General features: G+C 41.0%; 1 protein-coding gene across 2 annotated transcripts in view; it reads right to left on the bottom strand.

Annotated features, from left to right (window-relative positions):
• The window catches only part of LOC140739445 (lateral signaling target protein 2 homolog), a 44,758-nt gene that overhangs the window by 20,498 nt on the left and 10,556 nt on the right, over nt 1-13,704 (bottom strand). For both annotated transcript variants that reach the window (XM_073067748.1, XM_073067749.1), the window contains exon 2: nt 6,648-6,788. In XM_073067748.1, coding sequence (XP_072923849.1) covers nt 6,648-6,788 — 141 coding nt within the window. The remainder of the gene's footprint in view (nt 1-6,647; nt 6,789-13,704) is intronic.

Raw genomic sequence — 13,704 nt, 5'->3', positions numbered from 1 at the left:
AGCAACAATTAAGGGGCATATATAAACAGCCACAAAAACAGACGGGATGAAAGGATAGAGCAAGTTCAGGCAAATGGGATTAGTTTAAATCGCATCATTATTGTCACAGACATCATAGGTCAAAGAGCATGATGTGTACTGCAAATAGAAATTTATTTCCCCTTTTAAGACATAAAATAATCTCTTGCATAATAACCTGCCATGACAAATTTCAATATATAAAAATGGCCTCCTATTCTGCAGAGAGTGACGTACCACATATTATTTTACTTATGAGCCCAATTTTTTTCTTAGATTATTTTGGGCTCATCTCCTCCCCAGACAACTGCGTCACTAGTTTAATACTCTAAATAAGTGCTTTATACCCAAGGGTAGAATAGGTTTCATCAGCAAAGCCAGTTGTCCTCCTTGGGTGGGGATTCCAAGCATAATTTTGGTATTGCCATGAGCTGATCTGCAGAGCAGGTTTTGGAAAGAGAAGTGATCATCTCTGATCTTGGTTGTCATGCAGCAAGCAGTGTGTTGATGTTTCCATTATGCATCAAAAGATTTGATCTTGAAGGAACAGAATCACCACTATTTTCAGAAATGTTAGTATCAAAATAGTTAAATACTTCACAAGAATGAGGAAGATCTACCAGCCAAAGCTTTCATAACTTTGTAAATTTGCCCTTGCTCCTTGGGGAAAAAAGAACAATTCAGCAAAAGAATTGTTCACCTCAGTGCTATATGCACAGGTGGTTCAGATTTAATCCAAGTCTTTGTGATTGTTATGTGGAGTTTTATCTTTCTCTGGTTTCCCTCCACATACCAAAGTTAATAGGACAATTGTAGGTTAACCCCTTTTGTAGGCAAGGCCTACAATCAAAGGAGAGTTAATAGGTACAAGAGAGAATAAGTTGCAGGCAAGGAGAGAGGGGCATGTTACTGCATTGTTATGGAATTATCATGGACCAAAATGGTCCAATGGCTTCCTCCCTCATGAATAACCAAATAATGTTAACTGTTAGAAATCACTGCTATACACAAGCCATATCTAAACCAAATCAATTTTATTGCTGGACTTAGACCCCTTATGAAAATTATACCACTCATTTACTGCCAATGTAACACCTGTCTAGCGCAGATCTTATCTCGTGTGACTGGTCGCCACACTCTCTATGAGAGAATCAAATTACATAGTACTGCACTAGGCACTAATAGGCCATCAGAAGCTCTAGGTATTGGAAGGAGACAGTGGATTTAAAAGACACTTCTGGAGGCAAGTTCTGTTTATATAAAAAAAGCAATATATACAAAATATTTACGTGAAACAATTCAAAATTCCAACATTCTGTTGAGTTTCCAAATCTCAGATTTCAAACAACAACCAAATACCTTTTTAGTTAGAATCAATGAGATTCATTAGAATAACCTTTATTACTCCAATTTCCCTAATTAGATCTAGTGTTAATCCCCTATTTAAAGGTTTACAGACTAAACTTTCCTTTCTATTTATCCCTAGTTAATTAAAAACTAATTGAATTCCTATTCTTCAGTATAATGGTTAACTGTGGTTTCAGTTCTGGTCAGTATGTCTACAAATTCAAATATTATAGGTACAGCTCAACTCCTTTCATGACAATCCTCCAGCATCACAACTTTTTAAGCAAAGTAAATCTTGTTCAGTAACTTTTCAAAGTCTTTGCAAAAATTATCAGATCCTTCGAATGAAAATAAACTTATACATCCAGTCTATTAAATCCTCTGCATCATTACACTTTTCGTTCCCGAACTGATTCTTTGAACTCGGGCAGCTCGCCATCTTGTTTCTTGGTTTGTTGGTTGAAATAATTGATCATCCACAGAAAGTCAATTTACAAACTTAAACAAAAAAAACCTGTCTGAAGGCACACACTCAACAATTCAGGAGCAGCAGCTTCTCCCCTGTCATCCGATTTCTGAATGGGCATTGAATTAATGAACAATACCTCATTACTTTTTTTTAAAAATTTCTACTTTTGCTCTACTTATTTAACTATTTTGTGATGGTATGTATGTGTATTTTCCCCTCAATCTCAGAGGCCTGGGAGCTTGAGGGTTCAGCGGAGTAGCCTTGTTGGTCCTAGTAGAGCTCTCTTCTGGACCGAAATCTCAAATGTTGTTCTTGGGATTTGTTGGGGTCTCTCCCCAGTCCAGGTGCCACAGCTCCAAGTGACACCTCACGACCGGGATTACTCTGGTTTTAACCTTCAACATCCTTTCTATCTGCTCTTTCAAGCCCTGGTATTTCTCCAGCTTCTCATATTCTTTCTTCCTGATGTTATTGTCATTTGGGATCGCCACGTCTATTACTATTGCTTTCTTCTTTCCTTGTCCCATATTACTATGTCTGGTTGGCTGGCTTATCAGTCGGTATTTGGAAGTCCCACAGGATCTTAGCACTGTCATTCTCCGCTACCTTCTCAGGTGTTTTCCATTTGAAAACGAGAGTGTCCGATCCATGCTCAGCGCAGATGTTCCTGTACACAATACCTGCAACTCGGTTGTGTTGTTCAGGGTATGCTGTCCCTGCCTGCATCTTGCACCCTGCCACTATGGGCTGGCTGACTTCAGTGCATTCCTTGCACAATCTGCATCTTGGATCTTGTCTGGTGTGATAGACCCCTGCTTCTATGGCTTGTGCTCTGTGCCTGTTCTTGCGCAACCATGAGCCGACACCCAGAACTTCAGAGGTCGACGCCGGGAACCGTCCAGGCTCCGCGGCACGGGGATCCCAATGGTGGCTGCCCAGGAGGGGAGAGGGAACGAGAGAGGGAGAGGGAGAACGGGAGAGGGAGAACGAGAGAGGGAGAACGAGAGAGGGAGAGGGAGAACGAGAGAGGGAGAGGGAGAACGAGAGAGGGAGAGGGAGAACGAGAGAGGGAGAGGGAGAACGAGAGAGGGAGAGGGAGAACGAGAGAGGGAGAGGGAGAACGAGAGAGGGAGAGGGAGAACGAGAGAGGGAGAGGGAGAACGAGAGAGGGAGAGGGAGAACGAGAGAGGGAGAGGGAGAACGAGAGGGAGAGAGGGAGAACGAGAGGGAGAGGGAGGGAGAGAGAGAGAACGAGAAGTGATGTAGTTGCCGTCAAACCTTCCTTTGTCTTCATGTCCTGTTACGGTCACCGACTGTGACCCCGTACCAGGCACAACCATTCTTCAGTGGTAGGCCTGTCATCCAGGCAAGGGTGGACACACAAACAAGCCCCCACCGGTCTGCCTTCACACACTGTGAGCCTCTGATTGTTCCCCCCTCCCCCCGGAATCGATCCTCCAAACCCCCACCTTCACGTGGGTGCACAATGCTCTTTCAGTGTCCCGTGGTGTGTCTGCTTGTGTCTCAGCAGACCTGCCTTTTATCATCACTCGCAGGGCACCGGCCGTCCATCACCTGGTCCCGCCTTGTTGTCTCAGCAAGAATCCTCACAAGCAGGCAGAGAAAGTGTCCTTGGAGCAAAGGTAAACAATCAGCCAAAGTCATAATATTAAATCATCTCTCTCATCTGCAGCAGGATGCCTCCCCCCTCTTCTCTCTCGCTCATTAACAGCATCGTTCACGGGGGGGGGGGGGTGGGGGGGGTCAACTCTGGACCCCATCTCAGCTTGGTTTGCTCATCACAAGAAGCTTAACTTAATAAACAAAACCAGTAAGCCACTGGTTTTCTGAACAGTTTTCAAACAGTTGACTTCTTTCTGTGTGGAAAAACTGAGCTGCCATTTGCTCGTTATGACCCAAATTGCTTCTACGCGTGCCAGTATATACTACATGGGTTCACTTAGCCACCAATTTGACAACAGCGGTTGTTGAAAATGATATTTTTATTCTTCAATTATAATAAATTAACCACAATTTTAATCAATAAAGCAATCAACCAGGAACCTTGAAGAACTACCTCCAACAATTTATCATGCCACGTAACAGTCCCTCAATGTCAGAATGATAAAACAGTCCAGGTTGCATGGCCAGGTTCTAGTGTAGTCATTTAGAACAGAACTTTATAGCACATTACAGGCCCTTCGGCCCACAACATTGTGCTGATTGTGCATAGCCCTCTATTTTTCTAAGCTCCATGTACCTATCCAAGAGGTTCTTAAAAGATCCTATTGAATCCACTTCCACCACCGCTGCCGGCAGTGCATTCTACACACTCACCACTCTGTGTGAAAAACTTACCCCTGACATCCCCTCTGTACCCATTTCCAAGCACCTTAAAACTAGAGTATGCCCCCTTGTGTTAGCCATTTCAGTCCTGGGGAAAAAGCCTCTGACTATCCACACGATCAATGCCCCTCATCATCTTACACACCTCTCTCAGGTCACCTCTCATCCTCCGTCACTCCAAGGAGAAAAGGCCGAGTTCACTCAACCTATTCTCATAAGGCACACCCCCCAATCCAGGCAACATCCTTGTAAAAAAATGAAGGAGTCTGAGTCTTTCTATACCAAAGATGACACTTAATAAATATTTGGGAACAAGTTTAAAAAGATTAAGGAAGAACAAACTATTCTGGTGAAAATGTAGAGTGGACAATTTTTAGTCCCAACTTTGATTAAAGAGAGGAATTAATAACCACTGTGATCTTATAATGTAGGTTTCTGTCTGGATTGAGAAATTGGTGGTCTAGATGTTGTATTCAATTATTGGATGAAAACATGAAACAGTAGAGAAAAATATCATTTTGATATGCAGCAAGATGGTCATGCTGCAAATACAATTCCCCACATAAATATTTTTCTGTTGCTAAAGGTTTGATTGTTGCAACATTTACAAGAGCCACACCTAAAGTGATGGATGAATCCATGAGAAACTGCGAAGCTCCACCAACATCATGTTCTAGCGATGGCCTTTCTGATGTACATCATCAAGGATATTAGGACCTTGTGGATTTTATAGAGATTTATCGTTTGATGCTGAATTAGGAATGCAAAACTTTCATTCACCAACAAATAATGAGCTTGTAGACCAAACAATTCTAAAGTTACTTTTTGCTCAATCACTTGTTCATGCTGCACACTGAAAATTCACCATTTATTACGAGATATTCACCTGGAAATTCAGCACAAAATACCAAAGTACAAAGGAAGTGTGTTTGGAAGTGCTGCAATTAATATCCTGCTTCAGAAAAGCTTCTGTGCTGTAGTGATTTATGACTCTCTGACTGCAAGAACAGATGTCTTGTTGCTGTCTACTTCAGAAATATTCACTGCCTGAAATCGCCTTAACCATGCTGCTCCCCAAGTTGCAGTAGGATCTCTCAATGGACATGGTTACCATGGGCAACAATTTGAATGGAGGTGCGTAGAACAGTATTCACCAATATATTTGGCCATCCGTGATTCACAACAGCTTTGACTAACAATAAAAAGGAACACTCAAATATGCTTCTCAAGTTTGGTTCCACCCTCCACAGTGGCATGCAAGCTGCTATTTTAAAGCAATGCGTCCACACCTGGCCCACGGCAGAGTTGAGTCATCATCTCAGTAATGAAGATTTTTTTTAATCACAATGCTCCACCCTGGTCACAAAAAAAAAGTTTCCTGCTGGAGTGGGGCTAAACAACAGGACAAACGTCCACGGACTTCACCTCCACTCTAAAACTATCATTCAACTTCAGCCACTGGGCTGCTGTGTGCAAATGACACTCAGAGAAGATGGAAACTGTAATCATTTGCTTATCCGATTTCCTAAATAGACATTGAACCCATGAACACGAGCTCACTTTTAAAAATTTTCTTTTTTTGCACTTTTTAAAAAAAAAGTTAACTATTTAATATACATATACCATATATACTTACTGCGATGATTTACTTATTTTTCTATATCATGTATCCATTGTTCTGCTGCTGCAAAGGTAACAAATTTTATGACATATGCCAGTGATAGAAAACCTGATCTATACAAATCTATTTGCTCACCCAGGTCCATATCTTTATATTCATTGCCTAAAGTGCTTGTTTAATGCCTCTTAGATGTCACCATTTCTTCTTGCAGCACATTTCAGATATCAGCTTTTCCATGTGAGAGACTTCAGATTCCATTTAAATCTTCTACCTCCCACTTAAAACAATGCCCTCTTGTGTTTGCTCATCTTCAACCACGTTCACCAGAGAAAGCAACCCCAATGTACCCATTGCTTGAGATGCACATGTCCAGAGGTCAAGAAACCTGAGAGGGATGCACCTTGCACTTAATATCTGTGCAAAAAAAACCTCCACTGCACAAAACCTTAAAGTTAATAAAGACTCGGGAAAATCTAGACTACTTAATCCCACTTTGAATGTTTGACATGGATGAAAAGAATTCACTATCACCTTCAGTTGTCAGCAGAAGCTTTGATCAGGAAGAAGATCAAAATATCAAAGCCAGGACAAAGCTCGGAATCAAAGCTCAGCTTATTTGTAGGCCAAATTGTTAGAAAAGCACCCAACACAATTTTCAATAATACAGCTGTTAACATCTCAATTTTGTGTTATGACGTTGTTTCGTAAGATAGCCTGGAAAAGAGTAATTGGATCCAAACCATAACTAATCAATGAGCTGCTACTATTGTGTACATTCCAACTTCAGATTGTCAATAAAAATTCAATACACATCTGGACCGTTATCTTCATGTCCATCTCACTGACCTGTTTGGCTCGGAGATTGTTCAGTTGCAACACATACTCTTGGGGGTCGTTATGCAGATTCACGCTATTCAGCTCTATCATCACTCGAGTCACTTCCTTATCTGCATAGAAGAATTGAGCCAACGGGTGTGGGTCGGATCTCTGTGGAAACAAAATAGAATTATGAACACTAGAGATTCTGCAGATGATGGAAATCCAGAGCAACACACAGAAATTACTGGAGGAACTCAGCAGGTCAGGCATCATCTAAGGAAATGAATGAATCGACATTTCAGGCTGAGACCCTTCATCAGGAGGGAAAGGATGGTAGGGTGAGGGAGAAGTCAGAATAAGGTGGTGGTGGTGGGGGGGGAAGGGAAGAAGGACAAGACGGAATATGTTATGTGAAGCCAGGTGGGTGGGGGAGGGGGGGGTGAAGTAAATTTGGGAAGTGATAGATGGAGAAGGAAGAATCTGATAGGAGAAGAAAGTGGACTATGGCAGAAAGAGGGAAGGTGATAGGCTGATAAGAGGGCAGAGTGGGGAATAGAAGAGGGGAGGGAGAAGGATGTTATGTTTTGTAACTCCAAAATATAAAACTAATTGAAAGAAAAACAAAGAGCTGGAATAACAAATACATTTCTTGGTTTTTAAACTTTAGTGAGGCGCACACTTATAGTGGTGTAATGTATTCCATCCACAACTTGTAATGAAATAGGTAAACAAGTTTAATCAAACAGTATATTTACAATATTACTGATATGTTAAACACTTTTATTTTGACCACACCTAGAGGACTGGCACGTAGCTCTTCCAACACATTAGCTCTCAGCTTGGACGGTAAAACAACTCTCAATCTCCATACAAATCAAATTCGGTCAAGAGCAAGTTCATCCCAGCACTGGTTTTAAAAAAAAGGGCGGGGGGGGGGGGGGTAACTGGAATTTCTAGCCGTTTTGGCAAATGGCAAATTCTAGCCATTTTGAGTTGCCATGTAGACCTGAGACAGTGTGGAATGTTTTCTGGTTTCCCTTTGGATTTTCTCTGCCATGAAAGGGGAGACTTTCGATTCGCATTAGAGAGAATACATTCAGTGGAGTGCCCTCTTGTAAATTTTTCAGGTATTTCATTTTCCAGGGGCGAAGGGACAAACCAACAGCATTTCCATGATCAACTGTCCTCTTGAATTCAATCTTGTAACCCAAGAATCAGGGCCTATCTCTACATTCATGCGGCTGCTGTGAGTGGAACATTCTTCTGTGGATTGAAAATGGACTCTAGTGGTTGATCAATAATGAAGGTAAACATTTTCCCATTCAAGTACAGCTTGAAGCATTTTACACCAAAAAAAATAGACTCAAGGCCTCTCTGTAAATCCGTGCACGAGGTTTCTTGGCAGCAGTAAGGGAATGTGATACTAATTGTCAGATCCTGAAAAGGACTGCAACTGTGATACATCCTTTTGGCCTGGGGGAATTTACCACTGCTTGAATTTTCTCAGGACACTTGTGTAATGTTTGCGCATCAATGGTGTGACCCCAGTTAGTGATGTTTGTTTTAAATAGTTCACACTTGTTTTATCATGCTCTGAGCCCAAAATCTTCTGATATTTTTAACCCTGTCTTGAGATATTGGAGATGTTCCTTGTCATCCAGGTAACAGTGCCTGGACAGCATTGTAGCACCTGGTCCATAGCTTTTGGTCAGAGTACAGGTGCAGAAGCTACTCCAAAAATAAGCCTACTATAATGATAAAGCCCTTTGCGAGTGTTTTTTTTTGTGAAAAATACTTTAGACTCTTCTTCCATCTTCATCTGTAGGTAGGCCTCAGCCAAGTTCATTTTACTTAAGTGCCTACCTCTAGAAAGGTTTACAAAGATATTTTTTATCCTGGGCAGAGTTCATTGATCTACTTTCAGTTCTTGGTTGATGGTTACCTTAAAATCACCACAGGTCCTGACAGGTTCAAACTTCTTGGCTACCGGGACCACTGATGTTGCCCATAATCTCCAATCAACATTGAAAAGAATTCTTTCAGCTTCCATGCAATGTAGCTCACTGGTATAAGGAACCAGATGGGCTTTGTAAAACTTGGGTGTGGAAATTTCATTTAACACTACTTTACCCTTGGTATGTTCAAATTTTCCAATGCCGAACTTGAACACTGATACGGCATCATCCAACACGTTTCTAAATTTGCTTTCAGTCGATTCTGTTGTTGGCCATTGATATGCAAATTGTAGATGGATCTCCAATCATGTAGTTGGATCAGACAATCATAACCCCACAATGCTGGTCCTCCTGTTCATACCATTTTGCGGCTTGTTGGATGTTGTATTTCACTGCTAGGATTGACATTCCCACAGGAGTCATCTTCTCTCCAGTACAAGTTCTTAGCTGGATATCTACAGGCTTCAGTTCAGAATTTTTAAAAAATCATTCAAACTCATTTTGTGAAGTTACTGTAACATCAAGACAGTGTCCAATTCCATTTTAATTGATTTGTAGTTCATTTCTGAAGTGAGCCATATTGCTAGTCTCTCATTAGTTCTCACATGGTAAATCTCAAGGCTATTCAGTCCTACGTCACTCATTATTATCAGATTTTTCAATCAACAGCATGCAGATGAGTACTCTTTTTGAAACTGCAACCTGACTTTAAGTTTTCTCTTCCCTGTACAGTCCGTTTATTTTAGTCTGCCCAGCATGCTCTACTTTGTTCTACTTTGTCTATTTTCTGCAAGCTCCACCTTTAAACCAGTATTTCTTTGGAGTATGTGAGCCCCTGCCCCAACAGTAGCATGATTTGTTTGCCCAGGCTGGTTTCTGTTTAGATATTAAAATTTTGTTCATGGTCATTTTCACTCTTGACTGAAACTCAATTGCATCTCTGTCTGTGGTTTCCATGTACAATCTGTGCTTCAGTTATTTTTGAATGCTTTTTTGAAAGATCCCACAAACTAAATGATCTCTCAGACGTTCCTCTGATTCCACTTATGCAACCTACAGCGTTCTGCAATCAACAATGGTCTCAGTTCTAAATGTTCCTACAATGTTTTCATGATATCAACAAAGTTCATTTCATCTGGTTAGGTTGGAGCAGTAAAACTTCTAGGCAACCATTATGCCTAATGCTATCAGCAAAATTGGTACTCGTTTTTCATTGGCTATTTCACTTACTTTAAAATACTGCTCAATTCACTCAATATACAATATTCATTTATCTCTCGTGCAATTGAACACGTCTATCTTTCTGATATAGCCAGCCATTTCGGCTTTTTTTAAAAAAAAACAAAACACCTCAACTCTTTTGTGAAGAAAAAAAACATGCTGCGCTTTTAAAAAACTCAAACATCTCGCTTTGCTTCAACAGGTAGGTAGTCACCTCAGGTTTGCTTAAAACTTCGTCACCACTGTTTTGTAACTCCAGAACAAAATAAATTGAAAGGAAAACACGGAGCTGGGAATAGCATGTACTGTACACTTCTTCGTTCCCCTCTCTAAATATGATCAAATAAAACAGCTATATATGTGGTACAACTCTAGTGGAGCTTTTTAAAACATCAGTTTACAGCAATCTGAGCATATTATTCTGCAGCATTCCACTGGTGCTAGTTATTATGCCAACTAATATTGCAGCAGTCATTACTCTGATTTATGGCAATAGAATGAATTGAATGTCAGAGGTTGAAACAGTAAAAGAAAAGATTGAAAATATTGCCAGCTTGCAATGGCTAAACCTCACCATGAACTTAAAACGGAACAAGGAATGCATGAGAATCCTAATCCACTCTAATAAGTATGCCTGGATCTTTATACCGAGAAATCAGGGTCATGTGTACATTCATAAAAACAAGTAGTCCACTTGGCCCTTCAACTCTGCTCCACCATTTCATATATTCATGCCTGACACAATCACAATCTGAGCTTCACATGACTTGTTTCCACCAATAGATTTTCATTCCCTTTTATTTCCATTTTCAAATTACTCAAAGATTCAGCTTCTTCTGCTCTTAAGGAAGAAAATTCTAAGGTGGTTTAGTACTTTAGTACTAAAGTGGTTCCAAAACTATTTTCCTTTCACGGTTTTCTGGATTCTGGTTGTTGTTTTTTTTTTGCTGTTCGTACGCAGTTGGGTTGGAGCGATCAGTGCAGACTGGGCTGCTTCAGCCGAGACTGGCTCGGCGGCCTCCTGTTGGCTAGTGGCACTCAACTGAAGTGAACCAAGCTCAACTGAATACTCCTGGTTTGATGATGATATTCCGTGCATTGTTCACCCGCTTTTTACTGCTTGAACCATTTGTTCTTTTTTCCATGCACTGGGTGGCCGATGTTTTTCTAGGAATAGGTTCCACGGTGTTTCTTTGTTCCGTTGCTGCCTGTGGGAGGACGAACCTCAGAGTTGTATTCTGTATACATACTTTAATAATAAATGCACTCTGAACTTTAAACATTATACTTCAGATGCCATCTCATCAATGCTTTGTATGTATGAAGCACAATCTCCCTACTTCTGCACCTAATTGCCTTTGCAATTAGCATTGACATTTTGTTAGTTCTAATTACTCACCGTCCATTATACAAACATTTTGCAAATCATAACTCTAACACCCAGATACTTTTAAATCTCAGACCTCTATAGTCTTTCACTCTTCGGGTAACAAGCCTTGTTACAAATAAAATACATCATAACATTTCTTCTTATTTTCAATATGCTCCAGCCCTAATCAGCATCCAGTCACAAATAGGATGTCATTAAAACTGCACACTACTGGGCAGAGGCAACTCTGCGGCTTGTGACGCCTAGCAATCAGACACTCAAGTAACAAAAGCTTCCATCCCTCTAAACTTATCAATAATCACACCAACGTTGTCAGCTATGCCTTCAGTTCCCAACGTTCTAAGCTCTGGAATCCTTTTTCCAAGTTTCTCCATCTTCTTTCTCCCATAAAGCTCTCCCAATAGCTTTTTCTTTCACCAACTACCCCAATATGTTCAAATGGCTTGCCGATAGTGTTCCTTCAGGATGCCCCAAGGAGGTTTTATTTTGCCACAGTAGAGGGAATTCAGAAATTGAAACTAGTTGTTGGGTAGAAAGGGATTTTCATTCTTTGCAGACATGGTTTAATTGGAATTGGAAAATTGTCACATACAAGATACAGTGAAGCAATGATTTTCAAGCTCTCTACATAGATAATTGCAAAACACAAGCATGTTGAGGTGGTACAAGGTGAAAAGCAATAATACAATGCAGAATATAGTGTACAGTTACAATTACAGAGTACCGTGGGTGTTGTGCACATAGACAACAGTGAAAGGGTTTTGACAAGGTAGGTTTTGAGGTTACAAGTTTATTGTTCATGTAGGAATCCATTTAAGGGTCTTATAGTAGGTTAGAAGGCTTCCTTGAGCACAGTGGTACATGCTTTAGTTTTTAAATCTTCTGCCCATTAGGATGAAGGAAATGCCCTGGGTGGTAGGTCTTTGATTACCTTTGAAAAGCAGCCAATATAGTGAGAAGTGTAGATGGGGTTCATGGCTGGGTGGATGGTTTTCATGACGGACTGAGCTGTGTCCACAACCCTCTGCAATTTCTTGTGATCTTCAACAAAAGTGGCCATATCAAGCTCTAATGCTTTCTATGGTGCATTATATAAAACTTGCAAGGCCGGAGGTCGGTGACATCCTTAGCCTTGAGGAAAGAGACATCTACATGTTTGGACCAGAACATGCTACTGGTGATGTTTACACCTTAGAACTTGAAGACCTCAACACTACTAATATATACATGTGCTGCACCCACTTGTTGAAGCCAATGACCAGTTCTTTTGTTTTGCTGACATTGAGGGAGAGGTTAGTAGTTAGCTTGCTTTCTGTAATACATTAGAAGATCTTGAATATATTTGCAATTTATCAAAGCAGCTTATTTTTTCCCCACCAATTGTTTTAGAATGAAATTCTGGCATGGTTTCATATAATGAAGCATTTAAGAGCTCTAATGACATTGAGAAATAGAGAACACCACTATAAAGTTGTAATTTTTAACCTACTACATACAAAAGCAGTATTAAAGCATGCTTATAATAAATCAGCTTGCTTGTTTCAAGAGCGTCTTGAAAATGTTAAAGAGCAAACATGAGGAAATCTGCAGATGCTGGAAATTCAAACAACACACACAAAATGCTGGTGTAACACAGCAGGCCAGGCAGCATCTATAAGGAGAAGCACTGCCGACGTTTCGGGCCGAGACCCTTCGTCAGGACTAACTGAAAGGAAAGATAGTAAGAGATTTGAAAGTAGTGGGGGAGGGGGAAATGTGAAATGATAGGAGAAGACCGGAGGGGGGTGGGATGAAGCTAAGAGCTGGAAAGGTGATTGGCAAAAGTGATACAGAGCTGGAGAAGGGAAAGGATCATGGGACAGCAGGCCTCGGGAGAAAGAAGGGGGGGGGGGAAGCACCAGAGGGAGATGGAGAACAGGCAAACAACTAAGTATGTCAGGGATGGGGTAAGAAGGGGAGGAGGGGCATTAACAGAAGTTAGAGATGTCAATTGTTTGCCTGTTCTCCATCTCCCTCTGGTGCTTCCCCCCCCCCTTTCTTTCTCCCGAGGCCTGCTGTCCCATGATCCTTTCCCTTCTCCAGCTCTGTATCACTTTCGCCAATCACCTTTCCAGCTTTCAGCTTCATCCCACTAAAGAACGCAGGCCTGTTTTACCCATTCATACAGCACACCTGCCATTCTTGCAACCAGCTTAGTGGATCTTAACCGCGTACGAGGCAAGGAAACTAAAACTATACAAAATACACAAGCTGCTCCCTCACCCCAGTTTATTTGCAGCAAACCCAGAGAATGTTAATAAAGATCCACAAACCATTTACCTTCCCTGCCATTTGCTGCACCCAAATTTTGACTTTCAATGATTGTATAAGCACATTTGATCCCATATGACTGCCAGCATAATATTTCTTTAAGAATATACTGCTTTACCACACTTTGCACCATTACAATTTTGCCACCATCTGCCTTCTTCATCCTAGTTAAAGTGTCTACCTGCCCTTGAAGCTTCTTTACATTCTC

The sequence above is a fragment of the Hemitrygon akajei genome, chromosome 15, assembly GCF_048418815.1.
Source record: "Hemitrygon akajei chromosome 15, sHemAka1.3, whole genome shotgun sequence".
Classification (NCBI taxonomy): Eukaryota; Metazoa; Chordata; class Chondrichthyes; order Myliobatiformes; family Dasyatidae; genus Hemitrygon; species Hemitrygon akajei.
The sequence above is the reverse complement of the archived record's forward strand: the minus strand, read 5'-3'. Positions and strand labels throughout refer to the sequence as shown.